At 41.6% G+C, this 24,787-nt stretch overlaps 2 protein-coding genes across 5 annotated transcripts in view; one reads left to right on the forward strand and one right to left on the reverse strand.

Annotated features, from left to right (window-relative positions):
- Positions 1-20,569, forward strand: part of LOC110401545 (putative leucine-rich repeat-containing protein DDB_G0290503) — a 27,599-nt gene extending 7,030 nt beyond the window's left edge. For 2 of the 3 annotated variants that reach the window (XM_021402786.1, XM_021402789.1), the window contains 16 exons: positions 783-918; positions 1,879-2,107; positions 2,928-3,050; positions 4,842-4,951; positions 7,166-7,247; positions 8,884-9,020; positions 9,148-9,258; positions 11,574-11,645; positions 12,850-12,985; positions 13,450-13,581; positions 15,774-15,912; positions 16,209-16,288; positions 16,905-17,057; positions 18,294-18,396; positions 18,514-18,557; positions 19,064-19,948. In XM_021402786.1, coding sequence (XP_021258461.1) covers positions 783-918; positions 1,879-2,107; positions 2,928-3,050; positions 4,842-4,951; positions 7,166-7,247; positions 8,884-9,020; positions 9,148-9,258; positions 11,574-11,645; positions 12,850-12,985; positions 13,450-13,581; positions 15,774-15,912; positions 16,209-16,288; positions 16,905-17,057; positions 18,294-18,396; positions 18,514-18,557; positions 19,064-19,348 — 2,072 coding nt within the window. In that variant the 3' untranslated portion in view covers positions 19,349-19,948. Of the gene's footprint in view, positions 1-782; positions 919-1,878; positions 2,108-2,927; positions 3,051-4,841; positions 4,952-7,165; positions 7,248-8,883; positions 9,021-9,147; positions 9,259-11,573; positions 11,646-12,849; positions 12,986-13,449; positions 13,582-15,773; positions 15,913-16,208; positions 16,289-16,904; positions 17,058-18,293; positions 18,397-18,513; positions 18,558-19,063; positions 19,949-20,460 lie in introns of those variants that run through there. The other variant, XM_021402788.1, reaches the window with a different exon arrangement.
- Positions 20,662-24,752, reverse strand: JKAMP (JNK1/MAPK8-associated membrane protein). Of its 2 annotated transcripts, none has more exons than XM_021402793.1 (7): positions 24,627-24,752; positions 24,453-24,544; positions 23,844-23,998; positions 22,904-23,104; positions 22,158-22,339; positions 21,430-21,506; positions 20,662-21,141 (listed from the first exon to the last, which is right to left on the reverse strand). In XM_021402793.1, the coding sequence occupies exons 1-7, from the start codon at positions 24,637-24,639 to the stop codon at positions 20,923-20,925; spliced, it is 939 nt and encodes a 312-aa protein (XP_021258468.1). In that variant the 5' UTR covers positions 24,640-24,752; the 3' UTR covers positions 20,662-20,922. The 2 variants fall into 2 exon arrangements, with proteins under 2 accessions (XP_021258468.1, XP_021258467.1); XM_021402792.1 differs by having other exon boundaries at positions 22,904-23,110; positions 24,627-24,751.

Genomic DNA, 24,787 nt, shown 5'->3' on the forward strand with positions numbered 1-24,787 from the left:
TTCTTTTCTTTTCTTTTCTTTTCTTTTCTTTTCTTTTCTTTTCTTTTCTTTTCTTTTCTTTTCTTTTCTTTTCTTTTCTTTTCTTTTCTTTTCCACCTGCATTTTCTGTTTGCTGATTTGTTTCTTACAGCAAGATCCCTCCCTCACCTTCTCTCTGCCTATAGCATGGTTGCTGTGCAGTTAGCTGGCTGTTTCTACTTGCTGCTGCCATTCTGCTCTAAGTGTCTTTGGGTGGGTGGTTGTACACTCATGTGACTGTTATCTCAGAAGCTGAAAAGATGCTCTAGTGCAATGCCCATGCGCAGAAGAGCTTTATCCACAGAGCCTCTTCACACAGGCTCTTCAGTTTCACACAACCATGGCTCCTCAGGGAGAAATGCTGTTGAGTTCAAGCAAGGTGATCCTGCTCCTTCTCCATGGCTGCCAGAGCTGCTGGTGCAGGTGTTTTTCTGTGAATATTTATCATTTCACTGTATGCCTAGGGAATTTTCTAGGCATATAGCATGAAAAAGAGCAATGGCTCTCTAAGAACGCAGCAGACTTTTTCTTCTTGATAAACGATGATGACTCAGGGAAATTGTGATGAGACTGAAATTTTGAAATAAAGCATGTGATTTAGGGGACATTATTTAGTTAGTGTCTTTGAATCACAGCTATTCCTGGCCAAGTGACAGCACTTATAGCGGTGAGTTCAAGATTATGAATCAATCCCTTTATGCATTATCTCAGCTATGCCTTTTTGCAGCTAAGAGGCTTCTGTGTGCTTTGTATTTATTTTGTAGCTCTTGTTGCTGCATCACGTGAATCTGGTGCTGCTAAGATGAATCAGCTGCAGTCTGCATTGAAAAACATTGCTTATGAAATTGAATTACTGGATGAGAAGCAAACCCTTTGTGAAAGGCAGAATGCTGCACTGTGGTACGTATTTATGTGAGCAAGGCAAACCATGCTGGCAAGGTGATTAAGGCAAACTGAAATGTTATGCAAACATGGTGAGCAGTGCTTGTCCCTCACCCCTGCAGCTAGCCGCAATGTTTCTAGGCAACTCTGTGCTGCAGCAGCAAGTCTGCTCCTCAAGATCTGGTTTCTTGAACAGCAGAGCCTGCTTGCTGCTGCCTGCCCCCTGCAACCCTGATAAGCTTGCTATAGGGAAAGCTGGCTGCTGCCTGGCTCCCCGCTTTGGCAGGGAGAGTTTTCTCTTTCGATGATTTATGTTGGGGAACAAATACAAAGGTCATAATTCTCAGTTTGGAAAAAAGATATGGAAGGCACCAGTTACCCAGAAACTGTGATAGAGATCTCTCTTCCTCTTCAGGAGTTACCCAAAGATGCAGAGACTTGGGAGATGATTGTTGTTTTCTCCCTGCCAGATTTCATGTTACTCTCACCTCGTGGCAAGCTGCTATAGAGCTGTTCAAAAATAAATCACAACACATTTTCTTAGGGGAAGTCTTTCTACATTCTTTCGGTGCTTGAAGGCAGCCCTTCCGTTTTTAATGACCCTTTTGGAAAATAATCCCACCAGAGTCCCAGGCTGGATGGGGCTGTGAGCAACCTGGTCCTAGTGGGAGGTGTCCCTGCCTATAGCAGGGGGTTGGAACTAAATGACCTTAAAGGTCCCTTCCAACCCAAACCAGTCTATGATTCTATGAACAAGTAGAACTTTGAGAAGGTAATAATATAAAGAACAGAAAGCTGTTCCATTAGAGTGAAGTGTCTTAAATGGTCTTAATCACACGTGCTGGTGAATGTCGTGCCTTGTAGTAGAGACTGAGCTGTCAGCGTATGGATAAGCAAGTATTCATTTCAACAAATACCTGAAACAGTGATCAGTAACAGGAAACATTAATGATTTGGTGGGTTTTTTTTATTTTTCAGTGAGGAACAAGAGCGCCTGCAGACACAGCATAAAGAAAGAGTGGACTTACTGAATGAAAGGATGGCAACAAAAATTAACACAAATGTGCTCTTACTTGAGACTGATCGTAAAATAAGGGATAAAGAAAGAGAAATAATCAGAGCAAAGGCAGCGTTAGAAGAACTACAAGAGAAAATAGCTGAAAAAATGAGGCAGCTTGAGAAAGAGAAGGAAGAATGTGATGGAAAGGTAAAGGTTTTGAAATGCTGTGAGAAATTGTGCTGAATGCTGCGTTTGGCTTTCTCATTTGCAGCTGACTTAGGTCCCGACAGCAGCCAAGCCCAAAACTGACTCTTGTTGTTGGGTGCACACATGCACTGACTGGCTGGCTGGGCTTCTGCATGCATGTGCTTTGTGTGTGTGTGTGTGTGTGTGTGTGCAGGGTCCTTAGGTACACACACAAACACACACACATCAGAACTGCACGGTATATAAAATCCATTTTCTAGCAGCTCATCTCATCGTGTCGCGTGTCTGTTTTGGTCCTTCTTGCTGGGGGGGACAAATAATTGTATGCTGGGATTGCATTTCTCCAGACACACTGCTTAAAATAAAAGTGCCTGTATTTACCACCAAACTGTGAGGTGAGGTTTTACTGGTTTATATATCCTGCCCTACTTTAAGTTGCATGCATTTGGTATCCTTTCTGAATGGTAACATAAAAACAAATAGATGAAAAGAAAACCTCCTCGTAGAGAATGTGTTTCTGCAGAACAGAACTGTAGCTGTGTTCCTGGGATGGTATAATCAGGTTCCTACACTGAAATAAAATCACATAAACTCTTGAGAGATCAGATCCTCATTTGCATCTTTTATTAATTATCGTTTCTTTTTCGTATAGAATTTATTCCTTTGGTACATAGCTGTGGTTTTTGCAGAAGGTTCTTTTCTTCCAGTGTAAGGATTGTGCTCAATTAATTTTGAAAGGCTCCAGATGCTTTAATATAAATTTTTAAGCAATGCATAGTATGTTACTCAGAGTGAATTAATTGTGTCGTTTTTAATGCAGAATAGAGAAATGAAAAAAATCCTTGATGCTCAGGAGGAAAAAACTGAAGCGAAAAAGCGCACGTTTGAAAACCTGAATATAAAATTATTGGGCCTGCAACATTTGATAAGTCTGAATTCAAAAGTAAGTTAAATGCGAAATCGTTGTGGTTCGTTATTAGTGCAAAGATCAAAATTTAATTTCAGAATTGGTCAAAGTGAGGGGAATTTAAAGTGAAATGCAGGCTACCTTATAAGAAGGACAACAAGCTTACATGTTATCTAATTGATTGGCATTGTTGACTAATTACTGAACTGTAATAAGTCTCTTTTGAAAACAGAATCATAGAATCACCAAGGTTGGAAAAGAAGATCCATACAGAGCGTTTTCACCAGCTTAATGAAATAGTTTGCTATTCTGTGCTGGTCAATTTGTCCATCAGGACTGGTCTATAGGGAATTAAAAAAATAATAAATTAAAAATTAAAAAAAAAAAAAGGGGGTGATGAGAGGATGACTTGAACCTCAGTTCTGCACACGGCTCTACCTAGCTCCATTTGGAGCTAACTGAAAAGGAAGAATGAAAATCAAGATGTTTGCTGGGCACAGCTGTGAAAACGAAAGGTATATAGTAGTTGTAGGTATATAGTGTATATATAGATATATTGTAGTTGGTTGTACATAGGTATATAGTTGTAGGTATATAGTAGTTTAAGGGTGATATACAATATATATAGATAGATAGTAGTTGAAGGCCATTTTAAGTTTAGAAAAGGCTTTCTTCAAGTGTCATGAAAGGGTTTGCACTGGAAGAGTGCTGCAGAAATCGGAATAAGCAAGGAGCTCATGGAGGCTGTTACACGGAGCTTTGTGGGAACACTCTCAGCAGTGTATGTTTGTCCACAGTGTCAGATGTGACAATTTTAAGGAGGCTCAAGATCTGGCAAGTCAAAGTTCATAGTGCTAACAGACAGCTGGGCTTTCTCTGTTTGCCAACTATTTAGCACTGGCATCCAGTTCAACTCCAGAATCACTTTTCCCTTTTTGCAGCAATAACTTAGCAGAGGAAAGTAAGTAAGGAAGAATCAGTGTCGTCTTCTCTCTTGTTCACAAGGGTGGATAGCAATAGGACAAGGGGGAATGGTTTTAAACTGAGACAGGGGAGGTTTGGGTTAGATATTAGGAGGAAGTTTTTCACTCAAAGGGTGGTGACGCACTGGAACAGGTTGCCCAAGGAGGTTGTGGATGCCCCGTCCCTGGAGGCATTCAAGGCCAGGCTGGACGTGGCTCTGAGCAGCCTGGTCTAGTGGTTGGCGACCCTGCACTCAGCAGGGGGGTTGAGACTTGATGATCTTTGAGGTCCTTTTCAACCCAGGCCATTCTATGATTCTATGATTCATGACTTCTTGCAGTGTTGACTGTGTGCATTCCAGCTGAGCTACCTAGGCATTACTGAAAGCAACCACAGTGCAAAACCTGTGTGAAGAGTCAATCCAAACTGAGATGTAAAGCATCGTTTTCTGTCCTAGCTTTGCCAGCTGCTGTTAGATGCACTGCTGCCTTTCCAGCAAAGGCCTTTCTGAGTATCACATTAATGAAAATAACAGAATTGCACCTGAGTTAACTTTGCAGTAAGGTGCCCTTAAATGACAGATTTCATAGGGGAATTTTTTAAAGTTTATTTTCATTATCATTGATGTATTCTTTTTAAAACTAAATATAATAAATACAGCCTTAGCCAATGTTTCCTCAGCATTCTTTCTCTGCAGACAGTTGTCGTTCTGACTGTGAAATCTCAGACTCTCTAGGAAGCAGTAGAGGAGAATCCCATTCAGATGTTATGAAATCTTAAACATGAGTGGCAGGAAAGGGATTCATATCTGCTTTTTTTTTTAAATGTATTTTATTTTGGCATAGTCTGTTCTATTTTTTATAGGCAATACATAACGAGGAAATTCTCATTGCAAAACAGAAAGAGAAGAGTGAACATTTGGAAAAAAAGAGGGATCTTAAAAAGGCGGACATGGCAGCAGCCTTGGAAAAGAAGTAAGAATTAGTAAATCCTTCGGTTTGATCTTTCTGCTGAACCTGCATCAGTGTTTTCACTGGAAAAGGCTACACCAATACTTATGAGGAACCAGCCAAATTCTGTGAAGGCTGTGAATTGTTTAACACTGGAAAACAGCTAAAATTCAAGGTGCCTCTTTATAAACAGGAGTCCTTCTCTTGGCTTCAATGGGTATACGGAGAAGACTTGAAGGATAGCTGGGGTTAATCCGAATTAGCTACCGGTAACTGTTTTTTGGACTAGAGTTGTACCCAGTTAAACAGTGTGGGGTGGTTCTATCAGCTGTTGCTCTCTGCACTTGCAACCGTCTTCCTGTCAGCCAGAAGAGTTATTTGCTATGGCACAGAAACTGTTTTTTTTTTCTGTATATTCCCTGAGGTACAAAATGTAGCAAATGAAGTGAATAAACAGAAAAATCTGAGGTTGTTCTGTGGGCTTATTTGCTACGCACCATAGGGCTCGATGTGGAGATCCTCAATTTAACATTACCCAGGGTAGCTCCTTAGCTGCTTCCCTTCTGACTCTGCCATAGGTCATGTGGCAGAAGGGGATGGGGAAAAATGAGACTTTCTGATGATTCAAATTTCCTGTTTGAACCCCTTTCGCTCTACGAGCTGAGTTAAGAACCCTTACAAAGAAGAATAGGAGTGGTGAGGTGCTGGAAAAGGCTGCCCAGAGAGGTTGTGGATGCCCCATCCCTGGAGGTGTTCAAGGCCAGGTTGCATGAGGCCCTGGGCAGCCTGGTCTAGTATTAGATGTGGAGGTTGGTGGCCCTGCCTGCGGCAGAGGGCTTGGAGCTTGATGATCCTTGAGGTCCTTTCCAAAACAAGGCATTCTATGATTATTTGAAACGTGTAGAATTATCATTCAGAACTTTGTTTTAACTACTGTTTTTCTTGATGGCAGAACGAATCCATTAATGCTTTCATGGAATGAACACTGTCATTAATTAATAGTGTAATTTCTGTAAAGAAATGAGCTGCAGCCAGCATCTGGTCATGGCTCTTGCTTCTGTAAACAGTTATAAATTGCTTATCTTCACGCTCTTGAGTACCAGTAGGAGAATTTGTGCTAGGGAGCTTGTCCATGTCCATGTTTAAAGGGCCTAAGTAGCTGCAACTTGGTGAATAACCACAGACTCATGGGCTATGGTGAATTTTATAGCCTCATTGTAACAGCACTGTCCTTCTGCTCTCATTCTACTGAATTTCTGAAGCTGCTCGATGTTATGAATGTCTTCATTTCTTTCAGAGAGTGTGTCCTTCATAACTCATTCTATTATTTGATGTAGCAGATGAGTTAAGCAGCTGAGTTAAATAAAGAATCTGGTCAGTGCATTTTTTTCCTTCACAGTATTTGGCACATTATCTCACAGCCTGTTCAGTTTGGATTGTGTCTTCTATACAAAAGGACACCCTTGTGATATCCTCTCTTCCTTTTTATCAGATTTCTTTCCTGAAGCACTTTTTTAGGTCTACTCTTGCTTCTTCTGTGACTGTTTGTTTAGAAGATAGTCAAAGGAAATGAGTATCTCTAGTGCTGACTGCATCCTGTAAAGCATACAATTGCACAATGTCCATCAGAAGCAAGACGGATAAATCCATGCTCAAATTTTACCATTTTAACCAGTAGACCTATTGCTAGTAGGATTTATTTACCTGGAGGCCTGTCTGCTTGCTGTTTGAGTAATTATTCTATCAGTTTGTCTATAGAAAATGCTGCCCACAAGCCTTCCTTGACTTGTGTTTTAAGATCTAGCAATAGAAAGCCTGGTAGTTCTGTATGTCTTTAACATCTTTGCAGGTTTTATTCTAATCAGACATACTAGGGGGAAGTAATGAATAAGAATATCTGAATGGAATAGATCTCAAATGCATGCAGACATTCGTGTACCTTACATTCAAATCAAATGGCCTAAGAATAAGAATGCATTTCACTGAGAGGGTGGTGAAGTGCTGGAACAGTTTGCTCAGAGAGGCTGTGGATGCCCCATCCCTGGAGGTGTTCAAGGCCAGGTTGAATGGGGACCTGGACTTGATCTAGTGGCTGACAACCCTGCCTGCAGCAGGGGGTTGGAACTTGATGATCCTTGAGGTCCCTTCCAACACAAGCCATTCTATGATTCTATGATAGTTTTTAATAAGCTTGTGTTAATAATCACCTAATATGTCCAAACTGACTTTGTTTAATAGAAATCAGATTGATTCTGAGTTACAGCTTTTACAATCAAAAATCGCTCAAGAAAAAGAGGATTTTGATCAGGAACTTGGAAAGGTAAGAGATTTTTATTCTGTCTCAGTGTTTTTACTAAGCCAGATCTTGATGAAACAGTCAATCACAGGCCTCTGTAAAGTGGGACATGAAATGCTTTAGATGCTTTGATTTGCCCATGCCTCTGCATTTGATGGGTACGAGCATGTAGAAGATGCACAGACATTTGCCTTCTACTCTGCTTAGGCTCTGAAGGCAGTGGTGAGATCTCCTCTCTAACTGAGACCACAGACAAATGTTGTGATACTTAAGGGGGTACTGAGAGGTGGGGTGAACTTGAGGCTGTGGTCTTGTGAGCTGGGATGCAAGAAACTAGAGTGTTGTGAGACTAGGGTGTTGATTTGGGAGAGTTCATATGCAATAAGAGAATGGGACAGACTGATGAATATGAAGACTGTGGTGAGATTTGTTTACAAGGATGAGGTTGGTATTCTGACTTGGAAATCTGGGTGTGGAGTTTTCATTGTGATTCTTGCTGATTTGCTCCATGCTTCTTCATGTTATTTATATTGTCTGTGTGGAAAAGAAAACTAGCAGTGGCACTCCATCTGCTGATTCTGTGAAGGAAGTCCAACTACCTGAGATTACTGTTATGCAGACTACATACATCCATCTGGAGAGGGTTTCTAAGTTAAGTTAATGACCTCTCCATATGTACATATATCAAACAAGGTGTCAGCCCATTAAAATCTTGGGGTTCTTCAGCTTGGAGAAGAGAAAACTCTGGGGGGACCTTATAGCAGCCTTCCAGTACCTGAAGGAGCCTACAGGAAAGCTGGGGAGGGATTTTTTATAAGGGCAGGTAGTGACAGGACGAGGGGAAATGGCTTTAAACTGGAGGAGAGTAGATTTAGACGAGATATCAGGAAGAAATTCTTTACTGTGAGGGTGGTGAGACACTGGAACAGGTTGCCCAGAGAGGTTGTGGATGCCCCCTCCCTGGAAGCATTCAAGGCCAGGCTGGATGGGGCAGTGAGCAACCTGCTCTAGAGGGAGGTGTCCCTGCCTACAGCAGTGGGTTGGAACTAGGTGATCTTAAATGTCCTTTCCAACCCAAACCATTCTGTGATTCTAAAAACTCAGACATATTGGCATTGGGAACTGCCAAGTTCTCCCCATCAAATGCACACTTCACGTGCAGATCTACTGCACTCCTGCAGTCACAAGCCAGACCCCATTCATCTGCTACCTACTTCCTTTCTCTCTTCTGTCTTCCTGCCCCTATCTCCCTCAGCCACGACGCTCAACCTCCCTCCACTTTAATACTGCATGCCCACCTTCCCAGTGCTCTTTTGTGGCCAGTCCTTCCCCATTCCCACTTAATCCCTCTTGTAGCTCACACAGTGGGAATCCCTGCCTCCAGGTGGGGCAAAGCACCACATGTCTAGGAGCAGCACACAGCCTGCAGGTTGTTTCAGACTGATTGGTTTGAATGGGGATGTTGAAATGAAGATCCAGAGATGCAATCTTGATGTGACATTTGTGTATGTCGATTACATATACGAAGTCAAGCTTGATTTATTTAGAAGTTCTCTGAGATTTTTTTGATGAAAAGCACTGTAGAAGCATAGAATATTATTACAAGGTAGAAGAGAGATAGAAAGAATATTCAGCTAACATCTGCAGTCCTTACTTGTAGGCTAATGAATATCTACAAAATGCTGAATGCCTGAACAACAAACTTAAATTGGAGAACAAAGCTGTGCGCCGAAAGTTTGAGCAGGCACTGGAAGAAGAAAAACACTGGGCCAGGAGAAGAGATGAGATGGAGGCAAAGTAGGTTTTGCCTATCAGCTTTGGGATCCAGATATTTTAATTTTGTCATTTTACGACTAATGTTTTTCTTGCTACATATTGAGACCACGTTTCTGCCAAAGGATCTAACATTTGTTTCTTCTGTTAGATTGGGGAGGTTATCCCTTCTGTTCAATGAAAAGCTTGAATTTCTAGAAAAACTTGTGATGAAAAAGAATGACCTGGAGAAGGAAACTGAACATCTTGAAGACAGCCTATTGTATGTAATCTTTCAATATCAACAATAGTAAATAATTTCAGCCCCATTCTTGCTGGTTTGAGATATTCTGAATTGGAAAATCTGATAAGGAACTTAAAAGGGTTTATGATCTTTACCAGTAGGCTGGAATGAAACCTCATACAACAAAGAGGTCACCTTAATTCAGTCTGCAGTTTCTTGTCACCAGATGAGGAATATTCAAATAATGAAGAATGTTGTAGCAGTGCAAAATGTAAAAATTCACAAACATTGGTTTTGGCTGCAAGCTCCATCCAGTGGTACCAGGTCTTGGACCAAACCATTATCCTTTTATGGTGGCATCTGAAAAAATCTGCTTTTACTCTGATAAAGCAAAGTAAACACAGGTTAGCCTTGTGCACAAAAATGCCCTAAAAAACCCCAAATCTTTGGGTTGTGTAGTCAGTGCTTTATGGATGGGAGGAGCATGGCCAAGGCACTGCAGCTCTTTCTGAGCATGTAGCTGGTGGAAGAGATTTTGGATTTTGTTGCCATAGATGAGGATGTGCCCATGTGTACTGACCCCAGGTATCTTGCAACAGACCCAGTCTGCCTGTTTACTAGGGAATCAGGACAGGAATGCTGAATGTTGTACTCTAATAATAAAATTCTCTCAAATAAGAAGGGTAATCCTGGCAAAGGGAAGAGCTTTTCTTTTTCTCTCTGTTGGAGAGTCAGCCTTTGCAAGAGAAAGTGACAAGGATCAGCCAGTTATGTCCTCCAAACCTAGCAGAGCCAAGTATTTGCATGCATTCTGTGTTTTGAGTGCCACCAATTGTCCTTGTTCAGCACAGCTTTTCTTGTGGTGGGACACCGAAGGGCTGTGCTCCTGTGATTTCCCCCTTCTCTCTCTAAATCCTACTAAGGAATGTTTTGTTAATACAATCTTGTCCATCTCATGGATATAATTATAGATAAAACAAGAAAATATTCGCTCATCTCCCTTTTCATACTGAACATGAAAACATACGATACGTTCACCCTGCTTTGTAAGGAAAGAAGTACATTTCTATCTAATAGGAGCAGAGGCTTTGTTGTTCTTGGCAAAAGAAATACTGTTGCCATGTAAATGTGGAGTGTAAATACTCTGCTAAAGAGGAGATCATCTTGTAGAGCAATGTAATGAAGTCTACAGTATAAAACTAAATTAACAAGATGGAGAGGTGAAATAATCATCAGGTAGCGTCTTGACACTAGTTGGGTATCTAAACTAATGAGAGGAAAGGAAGGGGTTTTAGAGCTTTCTCTCAGCTGAGTTTGAGACCTTTAGACCAGACTACATCAGAGAAAACAAAACACATGACAGCTCTGACCTCTCAGAAAAACTGATTGAAAGATCACCTTTTCCCAGTCCCTGTCATTCTACTTCTTTTTATTTTGTTTGTACACAGTAACCTTGTTCTTTGAATCTTCGTTGGTCTCATGAGAAGTGGCATCCCTGTCCATTTAGCCCAAATCATTTAATTTCAGTGTATGATGCACAGACCTCCCAGTCAATGTAACAGGGTCACCAAAGTGGAAATCAAAATTAGGATCTCTTGTGAATTTTTGTTTTCTCTAAAAATGATGAGGAATATATTCAGAATGCCACCATTTGCCTCACGAGACTGATTTTTATTTTTTACTATGAAATTTCAAATCTGACAGACTTGATTTTATTCAAAGAGGGCAATCTTCAATTGATAAAACCCACCAAAGTGGGAAACCCACCAACTTGACAATAGTGAACACAATTTTGCCAAGTTTGGAAAAGAAACAAATAGGAATTTTCATTATTTTGCAAGAATTACTTAGGACTACATCGCACTACTACTAAAATGTCTTGGAGTGCTGGTTTGATAAATTTTGCACGTGGAACAATAAAACCTGTGGAAGAAACTCCCATCCTACCTCTTTGTGAATCCTTCTGGATTTGGAGAGGTGCTCCCCATTGCCTTTGCGTCTTGAAGGAGTGAGAATTACTGGTCTCATACCGGCCATCCTTTTTTCCTTGTATTGAGTTCTCCTAGAATATGTTGAATACTTGTAATAATCACACACTTTGGTATTAACCTTCTTAATTTTAAACGGATGTTTTGAAGTTGAGAAACTGTGTAATACAGCATTTGGCTGAACACTACAGTATGTGTATTTCTGAGATATGATCCACGAGTACCATGTTGCCTCTGTCCATCAAGTAAATGCTTAATGGGAGGAAAATTTTGGAAAGCTCTGCTAAAAAAATTGAGGCAAAATGCTTGCAAATATTCAGCATCATTTCTGGAAGTTTCTCTCTTTTATTTTCTTTTCTTCCACAGAATATCCAAGGAAAGTAATGCAAAGGAACTGGTATCTCTAGAGCAAAAGTTGAAGGCAGAAAATAAGATGAGGTAAGATGAGAAATTGTGTGCATTGTATCCTTAAAAACAAAGCAGTAAATTAATGCATTACTGCGCTTTGTTGCTATTATAGCAGAGATACAAAACCAAAGCCTTCTTATGTAAATATCCAGTGATGAGGAACATTTCCTCAAATATACCCATGGTTTCACTGGAATAGTATCATTATGCTGCCAAGTGGTGAGAATCATTGGATTTACCAGGTAAGTGGATCTGAAACATTATGGCAGTAAATATTCTTCATAATTTCATAAGCTATTTGATATTTATCAGGATACCGACGCTTAATGAAAGCAGTGAAACTGTTGGTTATTTATTTCCATTACTTTTAAATTTAATTAACGTTCCTTGGTCACTGAATTGAATACTTACATCATACTTTTGTCTCCAGAATGCAAGCATGCTCAATCCAATAAGCTGTTTTTGCTTTTCCCCTCATTAAAATGCTATTCTAAATTCTTACTCTTCTGATAAACAAGAATCTTTTTATCAGACTTCCAGTATGCGCTTTCATGTCAACAGCTGTTCTTGTATCAGTGTTGTGCTCTATCCTTCTTGTAGTTTACAAGCCCCCCCGGGATTTATGAACACAAAATTATGTCCCTTCTAGCTTTTCAATTTGCTGAGATAAATTAACCAAATTATTTGGTCCACACTTAACAGAAGACTGGTCACCTTTAGATTCCTCCTCTGTGTTCAGTACAGAGACACTTTTAAATAGAAACTCATAGGGTTTTTTGTGTCTTTCTATGCATCTTTTCTAGATTCTGTCAGGATCCCAGGCTTCTAGCTGAACCCCTTTGACTGTAGTCCTGAAGTTACAGAAGATATCGTAGAATCACAGAATAGCTTGGGTTGGAGGGGACCTTAAAGATCATTGAGTTCCAACCCTGTTCCAACCCCTGATTGGTTGCTCCTCCCCCCAGCTCAGGCTGCCCAGGCCTCATCCATGGCCTTGGGCAGTTCCAGAGATGGGGCACCCACAGCTCTGGGCAGCAGTGCCAGGGCCTCACCATCCCTTGAGTAAAAAATTTCTTCCTAACATCCAACCTAATTCTCCCCTCAATAGTATGGATGAATATTCCAAATTCTCAAATTGGACTTACTCCAATAATGCCGTGCCCAACAATGTTGTGTCTCCCTTCACTGTTATTCTCCCAATTTCAACTTATTTCTGCTTATGATCTGTCACCAGATTGATGCTTCAGTGGAAGCTACTGTACTTAGCAAAGCGAAGAAAACTCTTTTTCTTGGAGGAGGAGAATATAAGCAGAAAAGTGAATGAAAGGATAGAGACTGGTGAGAAAAGGCATGCCAAACTACTTCTGGAGGTATGTTAAACAGCAGGTATTGTAACTGATGACATTCAGTACTACAATATGTTCATGCTGTATGTTCAGAGGAAACTGGTAACTCAGTAGCCTCCAAGGACTAATTCGTTGCACGGTATTACGCGTGTTATCAGGTCTGAATATCTCCAGTATCTAAAGATCTTAATTTCTCCATCCTTAGAGGTAATTCAGTAGCCACCTGGACTTAGTCCTGGGCAACTGGCTCTAGGTGGCCCTGCTTGAGCAGATGGGATTGGACAAGATGACCTCCAGAGGTCCCTTCCCACATCAACGATTCCATGATCTCTTCTTACTAACAATTTAAAAGCAATTCTTCATCTCAGCAGATGTTGTGTTTTCAATGCAGATTACTCTCCTTTTGTTCTGATTGCTTATTTCCTAGTGGTTCAGGTAGACACTGTATTTCAGAATTCGCTGTCCTTTGTTTTGTTTTCCATTGTGAGACCAAAGAGCTTGAAAAAGAACTTCTTCAGTCTGAAAACCAGATCAAAGCGCTGACTGAAGAAGCAATTAAGAAAAAAAATGATTACAGGAATTATAATGAAGATTTTACTAACAAAATAAAATATCTGGAGGTAAGCTTTGTGTTTTTATGTTTGCTTCTTTGTTTTGTTGTTTTGTTGTTGTTTTTCATTAACCCTGGGTCAGTTTCTGGATTGATCTCATCTCGTACAGAATTGGCAGCATTTGCTGCATCACGTTGGAGCTAGGCTCGGTAATTGTTTCAAAAAACGTTTTCTTGTGTTGGTGGTGGTATTTTTATTTGTTTGTTTAATGCTGAGAAACTCTTATGAAGAGATCCTCCGATTATTGAGACACTGCAAGCAGTACACACCCAAATATCTATTAATGTACACACAGGCATCTCTGTCAGTATAACGCTATGCAGGGAAGGTTTTTCTCAGAAGAGATGCCTCCCATTTTAAAATAAAAATACAGCACAAATTAAGTCACAAGATGCATCCACTTTAACTGCAGTGTGAGCAACCCAGTGTGTAATCTGTTAACATAACAATTTGTTCCACCATTTCTGGGTAAACTGGCCAACATTCATGGAAATAAGACAGCTTGATTTTAGACACTGTTCAGATTCTCCTCTGAATTATTGTTGCAAATCTATTGGAGTGATGAGTGGTCTGCAATATATAACTCAAGGCTACTTAGCGTCACTGCTCGTTAAAACACTGAAGAGTTTTCTTCCCCAAAGGAAGTAGGGCAGAGAAACACTGAGTATGAACTACGCAGAGCTTTGGGAAATTTCAAGCACTTCTCCAATCTTTGGTATACAGCATATGCTCTGTCCCTGAGGAAACTGTCTGCCTCCTGATCAACAGTCTGATTTGAAATAGGATAAATCAGATGCCAGGACTGTAGGAGGTGTCTATATTTATGACCTTAGAAAGGTATATTTAGAGAAGGCCTTGAGGATCTTCCTCATTTTTCTGGTGGAGAAGTTATGTATTGAAGGTTCAGTTCCCTAAACAGCCCCATTGGGTAAGACACAAAGTTGTTCCTCCCGGGAGCCTGTCTTCTGCAGTGATCAATAACACTGCTTGGGAAAGCAATGTAAGAACAGTCAAATATAGAACAACCCTTCTTTATTATCTCCATGATAAATGACATGTCAGAAACTTCTTTGGATGGAGATGGCTGTGCATTAAGTAGCTTTTGATGAAATTTTATGCTATGCTGGATAGAAGAATAGAAATTCTTCTATCACTGATTAATAATTTCAGTTCACGTATATATTTATCCTCTATAACAACCTACAACATGTAATTCATACTTACCCATCGTTTACTGACCAAATAGAACAATGCTCCCAGATGGTTTGAGAGAGGCTTGCTCTCAGGTTGAAATTAATGTGTATTTTCTTTAATGAGTCAGGTGGTAGAACAGAGGGAGTGCTAATCACAACTGCAGAAGACAAACATGATAAGAGTGGGAGCACCCTCTACAGTGCAGAATGAGAATTCAGAATGTTTCTAACAAACTGGAAAAATAATTTAGGGGGAAAAAAAAGAATTCTTTTGGCTTATTTGTAACAGATACGTATCTAAACCAACAAATCCATCATGGGGGAGGTCTTTAGATCTAGCAGTGATAAATAGGACTAAAGCTGGCAAGTTAAACATGAGTCAGCAAAGAAATGTAGTGATGAAAAAGGTAAGTATCAAACCAGTTTGTATAAAGATGCACAAAGCCTGGCAGGGCACATGATGCAGGTTTTCTGCTCCACCTGGTTTGGCAGGACATGTGTGGAGCACTGTGATCCAAGATCCAAGAGGAATTAAACAAAAATGGTTAGAAAAAAATAAGGTTGAAGAAATGTGCAGCTTTTCTAGTTAAAATAGGTAAATCTAAGAAAAGATGGTAACTGACAAATAAATAAAAAATAATAGTTAGGTGTCAAACTTTTCTCCTTGTTCACTTGTTGAGACAAATAACGGGCAACAGAATAGATTTAACTTAAGAAAAAGTTAGTATCTAAAAAAATACTGACAGCACAAACTGTGAAACCCTGAAATCAGATGTCTGAGTCGTGGTCTCTCTACCACTACAGATTTAAGGACAAATCAAACATCTGTCATAGGTACTTCAGCCTAATTGATTCTGCTATAGAGCAGAGGGAAATGGACTAAGATGAACTTGTGAGATCACTTCCAGTATTACTTTCTGTTTTTTTTCCCCCTCTGGTTATGTTGAATTATTTATGCATTAACTGCTGCTTAGATAGATTATCAATTAATATTTCTTTTCATTAAAGAATGACATCAAAACTGCAAGTGAAAATCTTCTTAAAACAGAACACGAGTTAAACGTGAGCAGGCTAGCTTTGGAAGAAACCCAGAAGGAAACAGAAGAGAAGTATACAGAATACGAAGAGTTGAGGAAATCATTTTTAAGTAAGTGTGAAGTAGCTCCTCGACATAGTAGGACTTTCTCTTGCTATTTCTGAAAGCAGTATGCCATAGCCCTTTGTCTGCCTGTAGCTCAGGTGAGCTATGAAACAAATTTAAACTGAGCTCTTTGCAACAGCTAGAGCCCATAGACACAGCTGTAGCATAAATATGGAGTATTTTTAAATGCCAGACCAGTTAAACAGCTCACTTTTACTGATAGAACCTAGTTTTCTTAAATGCCAGCTTAACTTTAACGTTCAGTCATTACACTGCCTTAAAAGCCCTTTCTCTGCTTCTAGAAAAGAAAGATGAAGAGGTACAAACCAAAAGAGCCATTCAGAAATCAATCAAGACTACTGGGATGCTCAAGGAGGAAATTGTAAAAGCTTAAAACTTAATCGTACTGCTTCTGTAATATTTCCATCACCAGCTCTATTTTCTCACAGGCACTGTGAGGCTGGGGTTGGGGAAGATGGGCTGGGGCTCGGGGTGTGCCTTCATCTCTGTTGCTGTGTTCCTGTCTGGTGGATGCCTCAGATCTCTGCTCAGGTGATAGCCCAGCTCATACTGAGTTACCTTTAAGCTTGATTTTGTATTGCCTAGGCACATGGGCTGGCCAAAAAGGGACTGGTGTGCTAAGGCCATTGTGAACCTGTTCCTATTCAGATGCTTGTTACTGCTAGGGCAGTGTCCTGTAATGGGCAAATCTCTCTGGTGACTCTTCCACGTCAACACAGAAACCATGTCTGTTCAGAGAAGGGAGACTTGTGTCTCCAACAATATAATACACAAAGCACAGCAAAACATCTGTGCACACTGGAATATCCAGTGGCCATAATGTGACTCCTCTGTCACTGGATGGCCCTACAGTGGGAAGGCCGCTCCATGGCTGAGCTGGTTCCTTCCTTGCGGCCCACGAGCATACCTCTCTGCATTTCTTCCTCCTTCCTGGTAAGAGGGTATAGATACCGGTCTCAGGGGTTTGTTATTTTCAGCCAGAGCTACAGAGGCAATTGTGCATCAAGCGTGGTGCTGCAGTTAGCCAGCTGAAGCATCAAACCGAGAGTATGAAGTTGCTGGAAAGAGACAACTATGAGATCAACAGAAAACTTGACATTGTGAACGCTGAGAACTGCAGATTGAAATTAGTGAGTATATTGAAGCTTAATAGTGCTCATTGTCAATATGAAGTTGTCTGTTTCTCATTTCTGAGAGAGCTAGCCGTGGAAATGCTGAAACACAAACGCCACACCACAGGGCAGACTTTGTCCTTTGAAGGAATGTGTAAATCTGTGTTTTCTTTAGAGGGAAAAAAAAGAGGAATATCCCAGTGTAGTGCACATCCCTAAGGCATATTATCACGTACCTGCTGCATTTAGACAGGGTCTGGAGCAAAAGGCCTTCCTGCCACATGAAGAGGGCTGAGAGGGAAGTGAGATGTCCAGTATGCCTGTGCTGTTTGGAATATATGCTTGTGGACATACTCTGTATACCTTTCTGGCCCTGGGCTATCAGAATAGTAGAGCCTCCTTCCCCAACAAAGGGTCATAAAAGAGGTTTTATTGCCAGCTGCTTTCAGGCTGCCATCCAGACCTGAACCCACGTTTGTGCAGCCTTGTGCACGCAGCTGCTGTGCCCTGCTGGTGCCTGCAAGCAGAGAGTTCCACCGCTGCAGGTAGGGAATGTGTGTCTGCTGGCACTGCTAGGTACGAGCTACACTGCAGCTCCTCATGGGCATTTTATCTTCATGGACAGGAAGGCTTCCCTTGGTTGCACAGCAGAGGGTTGGAGCTCGATGATATTTAAGGTCCCTTCCAATCTAAGCCATTCTATAATCCTGTGATCCTATTTTGAGGAAGAGAGGAAGGAAGGTTCCCTGTTTGGATGTGCTGTTGTGGCTGTTCTCAGTGCCCTACCCCATTTTACTCGGTGCCATAGACACAGTCGTATTGTGTTGATTGTGGCAACTGTTAAAGATGAAATGGATGCTCATGTTGAAAGAAAGCCCATCCGAGGACTGCAATTAACCTTTGCATTTCTGCAAGTCAAAACTCAGCCTCTTCTAGACATTAGGAAGAAATTCTTTGCTGTGAGGGTGGTGACACTGGAACAGGTTGCCTGGGAAGGCTGTGGATGCCCCCTCCCTGAAGCATTGAAGGCCAGGCTGGATGGGGCTGTGAGCAGCCTGGTCCAGAGGGAGGTGTCCCAGCCTACAGCAGGGGGTTGGAACTGGATGATTTAAAGGTCCCTTCCAACCCAAACCATTCTAGGATTCTATGATTCTTCTTGCTGATATCTTTAGAAACATTGAAACTGCTTGTGAGTTATTTACAAAAGTTACAAACTGTGGCAAGTATTCAGTCATATTTATTTCTCTCTCTCAGTGCAACGCGCAGATGAAAGAAGAAATCTTTGCAATGAATGCTGAAGCAGGCGGCCACCAGTCAGCAATCGTGAAAATTCGGAATGACCTGGCAGTGCTTCGCGGTAACACATTAATTGCAACTTCAAAACCAAAAAGTGATATTTTTAGGAATATCTTCTGGTCCTTGTGTCATTTTTACAGAACAACCTACCACAGTTGAACTGCTGACTCTGTTGTAGGTCTTCTCCTGAAGAGATGGTCAGAGGACAGCTCTATTCAGAAGGTGAAGTTCAATTTTGTATCATACAGTTTTGCATAAATATTTCACTTATGATGAAAAATAATGTTTCATATTGCGAAGTGGGCACTGCCATTTTTTTATTTCATAGAGAGGCACACTATTAAACTTCTGTTTTCCAACACTATATATATTTTTCCTGGTATCGCTCCTTTTGCTCATCCTGTGTTCAACCTTAAACCTCTCAATCTCTCTTTATCTGCTAACATTCTTCCTGCTCTTCATTCAGATCATCAGCCTTGAATATTTTTCCAGTTGGGAATATCCTTCATTTTCAACAGGAATTAAACCAAACTGTAAGGAAGTTTTTTACAAAATATTCCATCAGAAAGGAAAACTTTCCAGTTTTTAATGCAAGGATTGGGCCATCAATGGAGAACTTCTTGCAGAGCTATTGGTCTGGTGGCTAGTCAAGCTGTGGAAAAACAAGATGAAAAAAGCTTTCTCAGCATAATTTTGAGGGAAAGGAGTTCTACCCCGTGTCATTGCAGGAATTTCTGGAGAACGAGCAGGAAATTCTGAACGCAGTGACAGCCCTACTAAGAAAAATTCAGCATCGAGAGAAAAAGATCGGTGACATTAACAGCAGGCTACGAAATAGTCTGGAAGGACTGGATTCTCTATTTGAAAAAAAATCTAGAATGGACGATGATGGTAAGATCCACCACAACTCTTCTTTTCCACCTTTTTTTTTTTTTTCAGTCTTAGAGGAGTTCTATTCCATTTGTTCATTCTTGGCAGTTTGTGATAAAGCACAAGTTGTACAGCTGGGTTAGGTCACCCTACTGCAGATTTAGACTTAGTGGTAAGGCTGGTGCATTTTTTAAAGAACTGGGCCTGAATATTAGCACTACTAGTAGCCTGGGTGTTATTGTCATCTTTAATTTCCACTTCTTAAAGGCTTGTGATAACAACAGCAAGGGGACTGTAAAATAGTCTGAGCATCACTGATCTTTCCAGAATTATACGTTTGCTTTTCCTCAAAGGACAAATAAAACTAACAAACCCCAGCTCTCACAGCTTGCTGTCACATGGTTACCACTGCAGGACTGTACGGTTAATTAATGCTTAAGTTGCTTAGGATTTTACTTGTGGGCAATTTATACTGCCCTAGTGCTGTCTAGCAGGAGGTGTTGGGGTGGTGTTATTACACAGGGCCCTTAAATGCACACAAGCCAAACCACTTGCTTCAGTTCCTCTTTTCAGCTCTAATCCTACAGATTTCTGCTTTCCTTCTCGGTTCACAGGGACCTTGTTCGTAATGAGTCCCACGTTTGGTCACTGTATGACCGCTGCCTTGTTACTGAATGCGGTTTTTAATTGTGTTGTAGAGCTGAAGTACTGTGCTATTCAGGCTGCTTTGAATTCGTTGGGTCTGGGTTATATGCCAAGAAGAGGGGATTTATAGAGGAAGGGAATGTCCCAAGGAGGAAGGCAGGCAGAGTGGGGAAGGATGGTGAATATACAGCAGAAGAGCCCCCTGCTTCATGTGAAGGCCAATGTCAGTATTACTTTCTGGGCAGAATGTGCAGAGCAGGTTTTTCATAATACATGGAAATAAATGCACATAAACACATACAGTTCTCACAACTGCACCTCTGCACCTGGCTTTTCCTGCCTGCTGCTGCCCTCTCTGCTCACTTTCCCTACAGAATGTATATTGATGTGGCAAACGTGCAAATATGGACACAAACTTGTATGTGGACACTTTAAAGAAAAATATACCCATGAGCCTGTCAGTTTTGTAAATGATATTTTAAGACACGGGGTTTAAGACCATACTTCTAGAACTCTACGTTCCTGTGTCTGCAAGGGGCATTTTCTGTGTAGCAGTATACAGAACATTAACTGCAGCCCCTTACAATGCATTTCCTCTTTTTTCTCCTAGAATCAGATGCAGTGAAGAATAAATGAGGAAATGCTCAAGATAACTTTTTGGAAGACAGAAGCAGGGATACGGGATGAGAAAACCAATGCTATGTTTTATTCAAGCCCTGCTCATTGTAATTCTATTCAAAATGAGGCTGTCTTGTTTTATTCAAACACCACCTAAAATATTATATTAGAAAATAAACAAATACAAGCAAAATACTGTACTAGAATGTGTCTGAAGCTTTTATGCAGATCCACAGTGATAAATAATACAGACATTCCCTTTCATCTCTACTAGATACTGTATTCTTCATAGAAGTGAAGGTTTTTAATACTACGCACTCTCATTCAGAAACGTTTCACCTGTAAGCCTTGTGCACAGATAACTTCTTTTAAAACAGAAGCTTTCAAATGCATAATAAGCACTCAACCTCTTTAATCCAGATCATTAGGACAGCACTGTTGGCACAAAATCCTTTTAATGTCCATTTCCACCTTCTGAGAGTATGCGTGATGGCTCGGTGTACTTTGCTGTCATCAAGTAGAAGATGGCAGGTGCAGGTACCAAGGCAAGCAGTGGGAGGTCCTGCTCAAGCTTGTCCAGTTTGGGAATGGAGATGATTCCATAGGCATGAAGCAGCCAGTGGCTGAAGAGGACAACAAGCCTTTTCTTCCTGACAAGAAGATCCTTGACAGACTGGCAAAACACACAGAATATTCTGTTAGCATGATGTACCTAACATTTAAGACACATCACAGGTCCTACACAGAGATGCTGCATGAAGCCTTCTGGATTTAAGCCCTTCTGGCACATAGCAGTTTCTCAGTACACCACAAGAGGGAAGTCTCACAGTAGCCTCTTCCAGCTAAGAGGAGTCAAAGGAAGAAGCTTATAACATGCTACTGAGAAAATCCAAGAGAGAGTAGTCTCTAATCCTTCATCTATTTTATGATGAGTTTCAATACAGAAAACACGTTTACCTACCTCCACTTCAGAAGCAGACAAGTACACAGCCAGCGTAACCAGAGACAATACCAGTATGATGTATGGAAAGGCATAATCTACAGGTGAACATCAACCAGTTAGTTAGTAGGAAAAAAAAAATGCAACATTATACATTTCAGCAGAGATTCTTCCAAATAACCAAGGGTGCGGAGTACACTAAGCTCACCTATTACCATCACATGCAACACCTACAGCAATAGGGACCAGCCATGCACAACTATTCAGTGCTTCCATCTAAGGTTTTCAAAATCAACTTTTGTCAAATGCAGCAGACACTAATATTTCTAGGTGAAGTTACTGTACACACAAATCACTAATTGGAAAAGGAAGGTAAAGAGAAAAGCTGTCAGGCTAAGTGGGGATTTTGTTACACTGTCCTCCCCTTGTGAGAAGTACGCTTGAAGCTAAACCAAGGAGCAGCTGAGCTCCACAAACTTGCTTATACTTAAATCCACTTCTGAAATCACCCTGAATTACCTTCCTCTTGTACCCCACTCTACGCCTGTTTTGATAAAGGGACAGCCTCTAGCAGCACAGGCAGAAAGCAAAGCAGTGTTGGGCTACTAACAAGTAACTTGTTCACAAAAACCTTAAGCAATATCCTCATTTGTGAAGCAAACAGTGTCGTGTTCCTCCCCTCTCTGCCATGCCTCATTTGTTAGCATGCTTATAGGTAGGTTTCTTAGTGTTAATAGGAGAGAACTCACAGAGCAGGCCTCCTCCAACTGCCTGGAGCACGGTGAGGACTGGGAAGAAGTAAAGTGCCGCATAAATGCTTTTAAATCGATCAGACTTTCCTAAGCCACAGGCAATTTTCTTAACCAGAAAAGGTCGAAGGAGCATCATTAGCACAAGGCAGAAGGCGTAATATATAAACACAATCGTGTACCTGCAAATAACAGAGAAATTCCTTAAAATGAGCAGTTTGTCCTGCAGATTCAACTCAGAACCAGGAGGTTTGGTGTTAGCTACAGTCAGTTCAGGTGTACAGCTGTCAGGAGGGGGATACAGAAACACAGAACAATGGATTGACTTTTCCTGTGGGAAACGGTCAGGATTCAGCAAATGGGAATAAAAAAGGCAGTCTTACATGCTTCATTAAGCAATATCCTAGAATATGCCACCTTCTTTGGTGGCAAGAAGGAAGCTGATCACAAAATGCTCTCTGGAATACTTATCTGTCAAGGTTCCCTGCTGCATGCTGAAGATGCAGCAAGAGGAAAACACAGGAACAGAGACTTTATCCTTACCGATTCAGAAAAAGTCATTAGATCTTACATGTTTGACGCAAACAACAGCTCAACACATGAAAAGACTTGAGGGGATTTGATACTCATGGGTCCAAGCTAGGTGTATAGGAACATGTTCTACAGCTTTGAGAAGAGGCACAGACAAAAACAAACATCTACAAAAAGGAAGTGACAGCTCTGAGTACGGAAGCATTTACACTCACAGGGGATAGACTGCTTCATGAGTGCAGTGCACTGTAGTGATGTAATCAGGACTTGGGTTGTAGAGCATCGTATACCAGTCTGAAAGCTTCTTCACCTTGCAGGAACGGATATGCAGAGAGCCAGCGGGGTCACTCACTAGCAGAGTAACAATTGCTGCAATGCTGCACTCAAACAAGGCAGTGATGTGCTGCAACAGTGCACTGGAACTTGCAGAAGAGAAAGAGATTTACTACTGCTGTGCTACCACTATAGTAAATCTAAATGCTGACTGAAAAGCATAACTCCGAAGAGGACAGAACCTTCTGCAGTTACCATTTACAGTGACCAAGGATAGGACAAAGCTGTTTGAATAAATAAATAAAAACATTAAGTATTTTAAGCTGAATGTGAATATTCATTTACCATATCTTGGATGATTTAGTATGTAAAGTAACTGGAAATCTCTCCAGCTTCTAAAATGAACGTTTGCTTTAGTATGGACAGCATAACATAGTACCTTCCAGGAAGGTACAGGCAGTCGCTTCCAACTGGAAGCATAAAAAGCAAACATCAGTGGTCAGCATAACGCACTGCTTTCCTCATTGTGTCCAGTGCTTCACAGAGCTGACCTGTTTCCTGCTGGAACAGCACAGCTTCTCTGTGCTCAGCCCTGAGATGCTCACAAGTAAATACAGCACAAGCACCAACATCCCATCAGGTGAGGACTAACAGCGCTCACGTTGCTGCCATTTCAAAGAAAGCAGGAGTGAAAACAACGCATCTGAGAGGAGAGATGGGCAGGAAGGACCCAGGTCTCTCTCGGAAATAAAAACCCCATCCAACTGCCCTGTGCTACTGTATTGGCTCAACCAACAGGTGCTCTGCAGGACTGTTCACGGTTACAAGATTTTCTTTTTAATCATTATCAATATAACATTATTGAAGAAGGAGTACACTGACCTCTTTTTGCCTGAATACCACTCAATAAAGAACCAGTGCAAAACGAGGGGTAGCATGGCCATGAAGCCGAGGTACAGCCAGTCATAGCGGTCTGGGGATCCCACGCACTCCCGGCAGATTTTGTTGTCATCAGTTCGTTGACCTCTGGGGCACACCTACAGAAAGTATGTGATGGATTCACAGAGCAGCTGTGTTCCACTAGGGAACCATTCACAAACCACTTTGGGCTGTTCAGCCTGGAGAAGAGAAGGCTCCAGGGAGACCCAATAGAGGCCTTTCAGTATCTAAATGGAGGCTGTAAGAAAGAAGGGGACAGATTCTTCAGCAGGGCCTGTTGTGACAGAACAAAGGGAAATGGCTCTAAATCAAAAGACGGGAGATTTAGACTGTATATAAGGAAAAAGACATAAAGCTTTAAGTATTAACAGGATGGAAAGTTTATCAGATTTTTAAAGATAAAACACAGCAACCTCAGCAATCTCTCAGCTTGCACTCGCTATGCTGTCCCCATACCGCATTTCTGGATGCACACAGGATGAGTGCCGCGCTGCCGACGCGAGCAGGGCCAGATCAGGGCCAGAGCAGGGCCACCCGGCCCGCAGGACTTACCCCGCAGTCCCCGTAGACCTCCGCGGAGCCGTTGACAGCGAGTACGACCCTGCCGCAGTACAGCCCCAGGCAGGCGGGCTGGATGTCAACAGCTGCGGGAAGAGAGCAGCCCCGTTACCGCGGCACTCCGGCCTAATCCCTCCGCCGTACCCAGCCCCGGCCCCCGCGGCCTACCGGAGCGGATCATCCCGGTATCCAGGCAACACAGCCCCCAGCCGCAGCGAGCCACTTCCGTCTACGTCACTTCCTCCTCCGGCGCGAGGAGAAGCCTCACCCCATTGGGCGGTGTGCTCGGCCTGGTGGGCTGGGCCTCGCGCAGGGGGCGGAGCTTATCT

Source organism: Numida meleagris, chromosome 6 (assembly GCF_002078875.1).
Source record: "Numida meleagris isolate 19003 breed g44 Domestic line chromosome 6, NumMel1.0, whole genome shotgun sequence".
NCBI classification, from domain to species: domain Eukaryota; kingdom Metazoa; phylum Chordata; class Aves; order Galliformes; family Numididae; genus Numida; species Numida meleagris.

Coding starts and splice junctions, on each gene's coding strand:
- JKAMP (XM_021402792.1), bottom strand. Junction 23,111..23,843: donor TGGTATTCAGGCAAAAAGAG/GTCAGTGTACTC, acceptor CTCTTCTGCAAG/TTCCAGTGCACTGTTGCAGC. Junction 22,340..22,903: donor CATGAAGCAGTCTATCCCCT/GTGAGTGTAAAT, acceptor TGTTATTTGCAG/GTACACGATTGTGTTTATAT.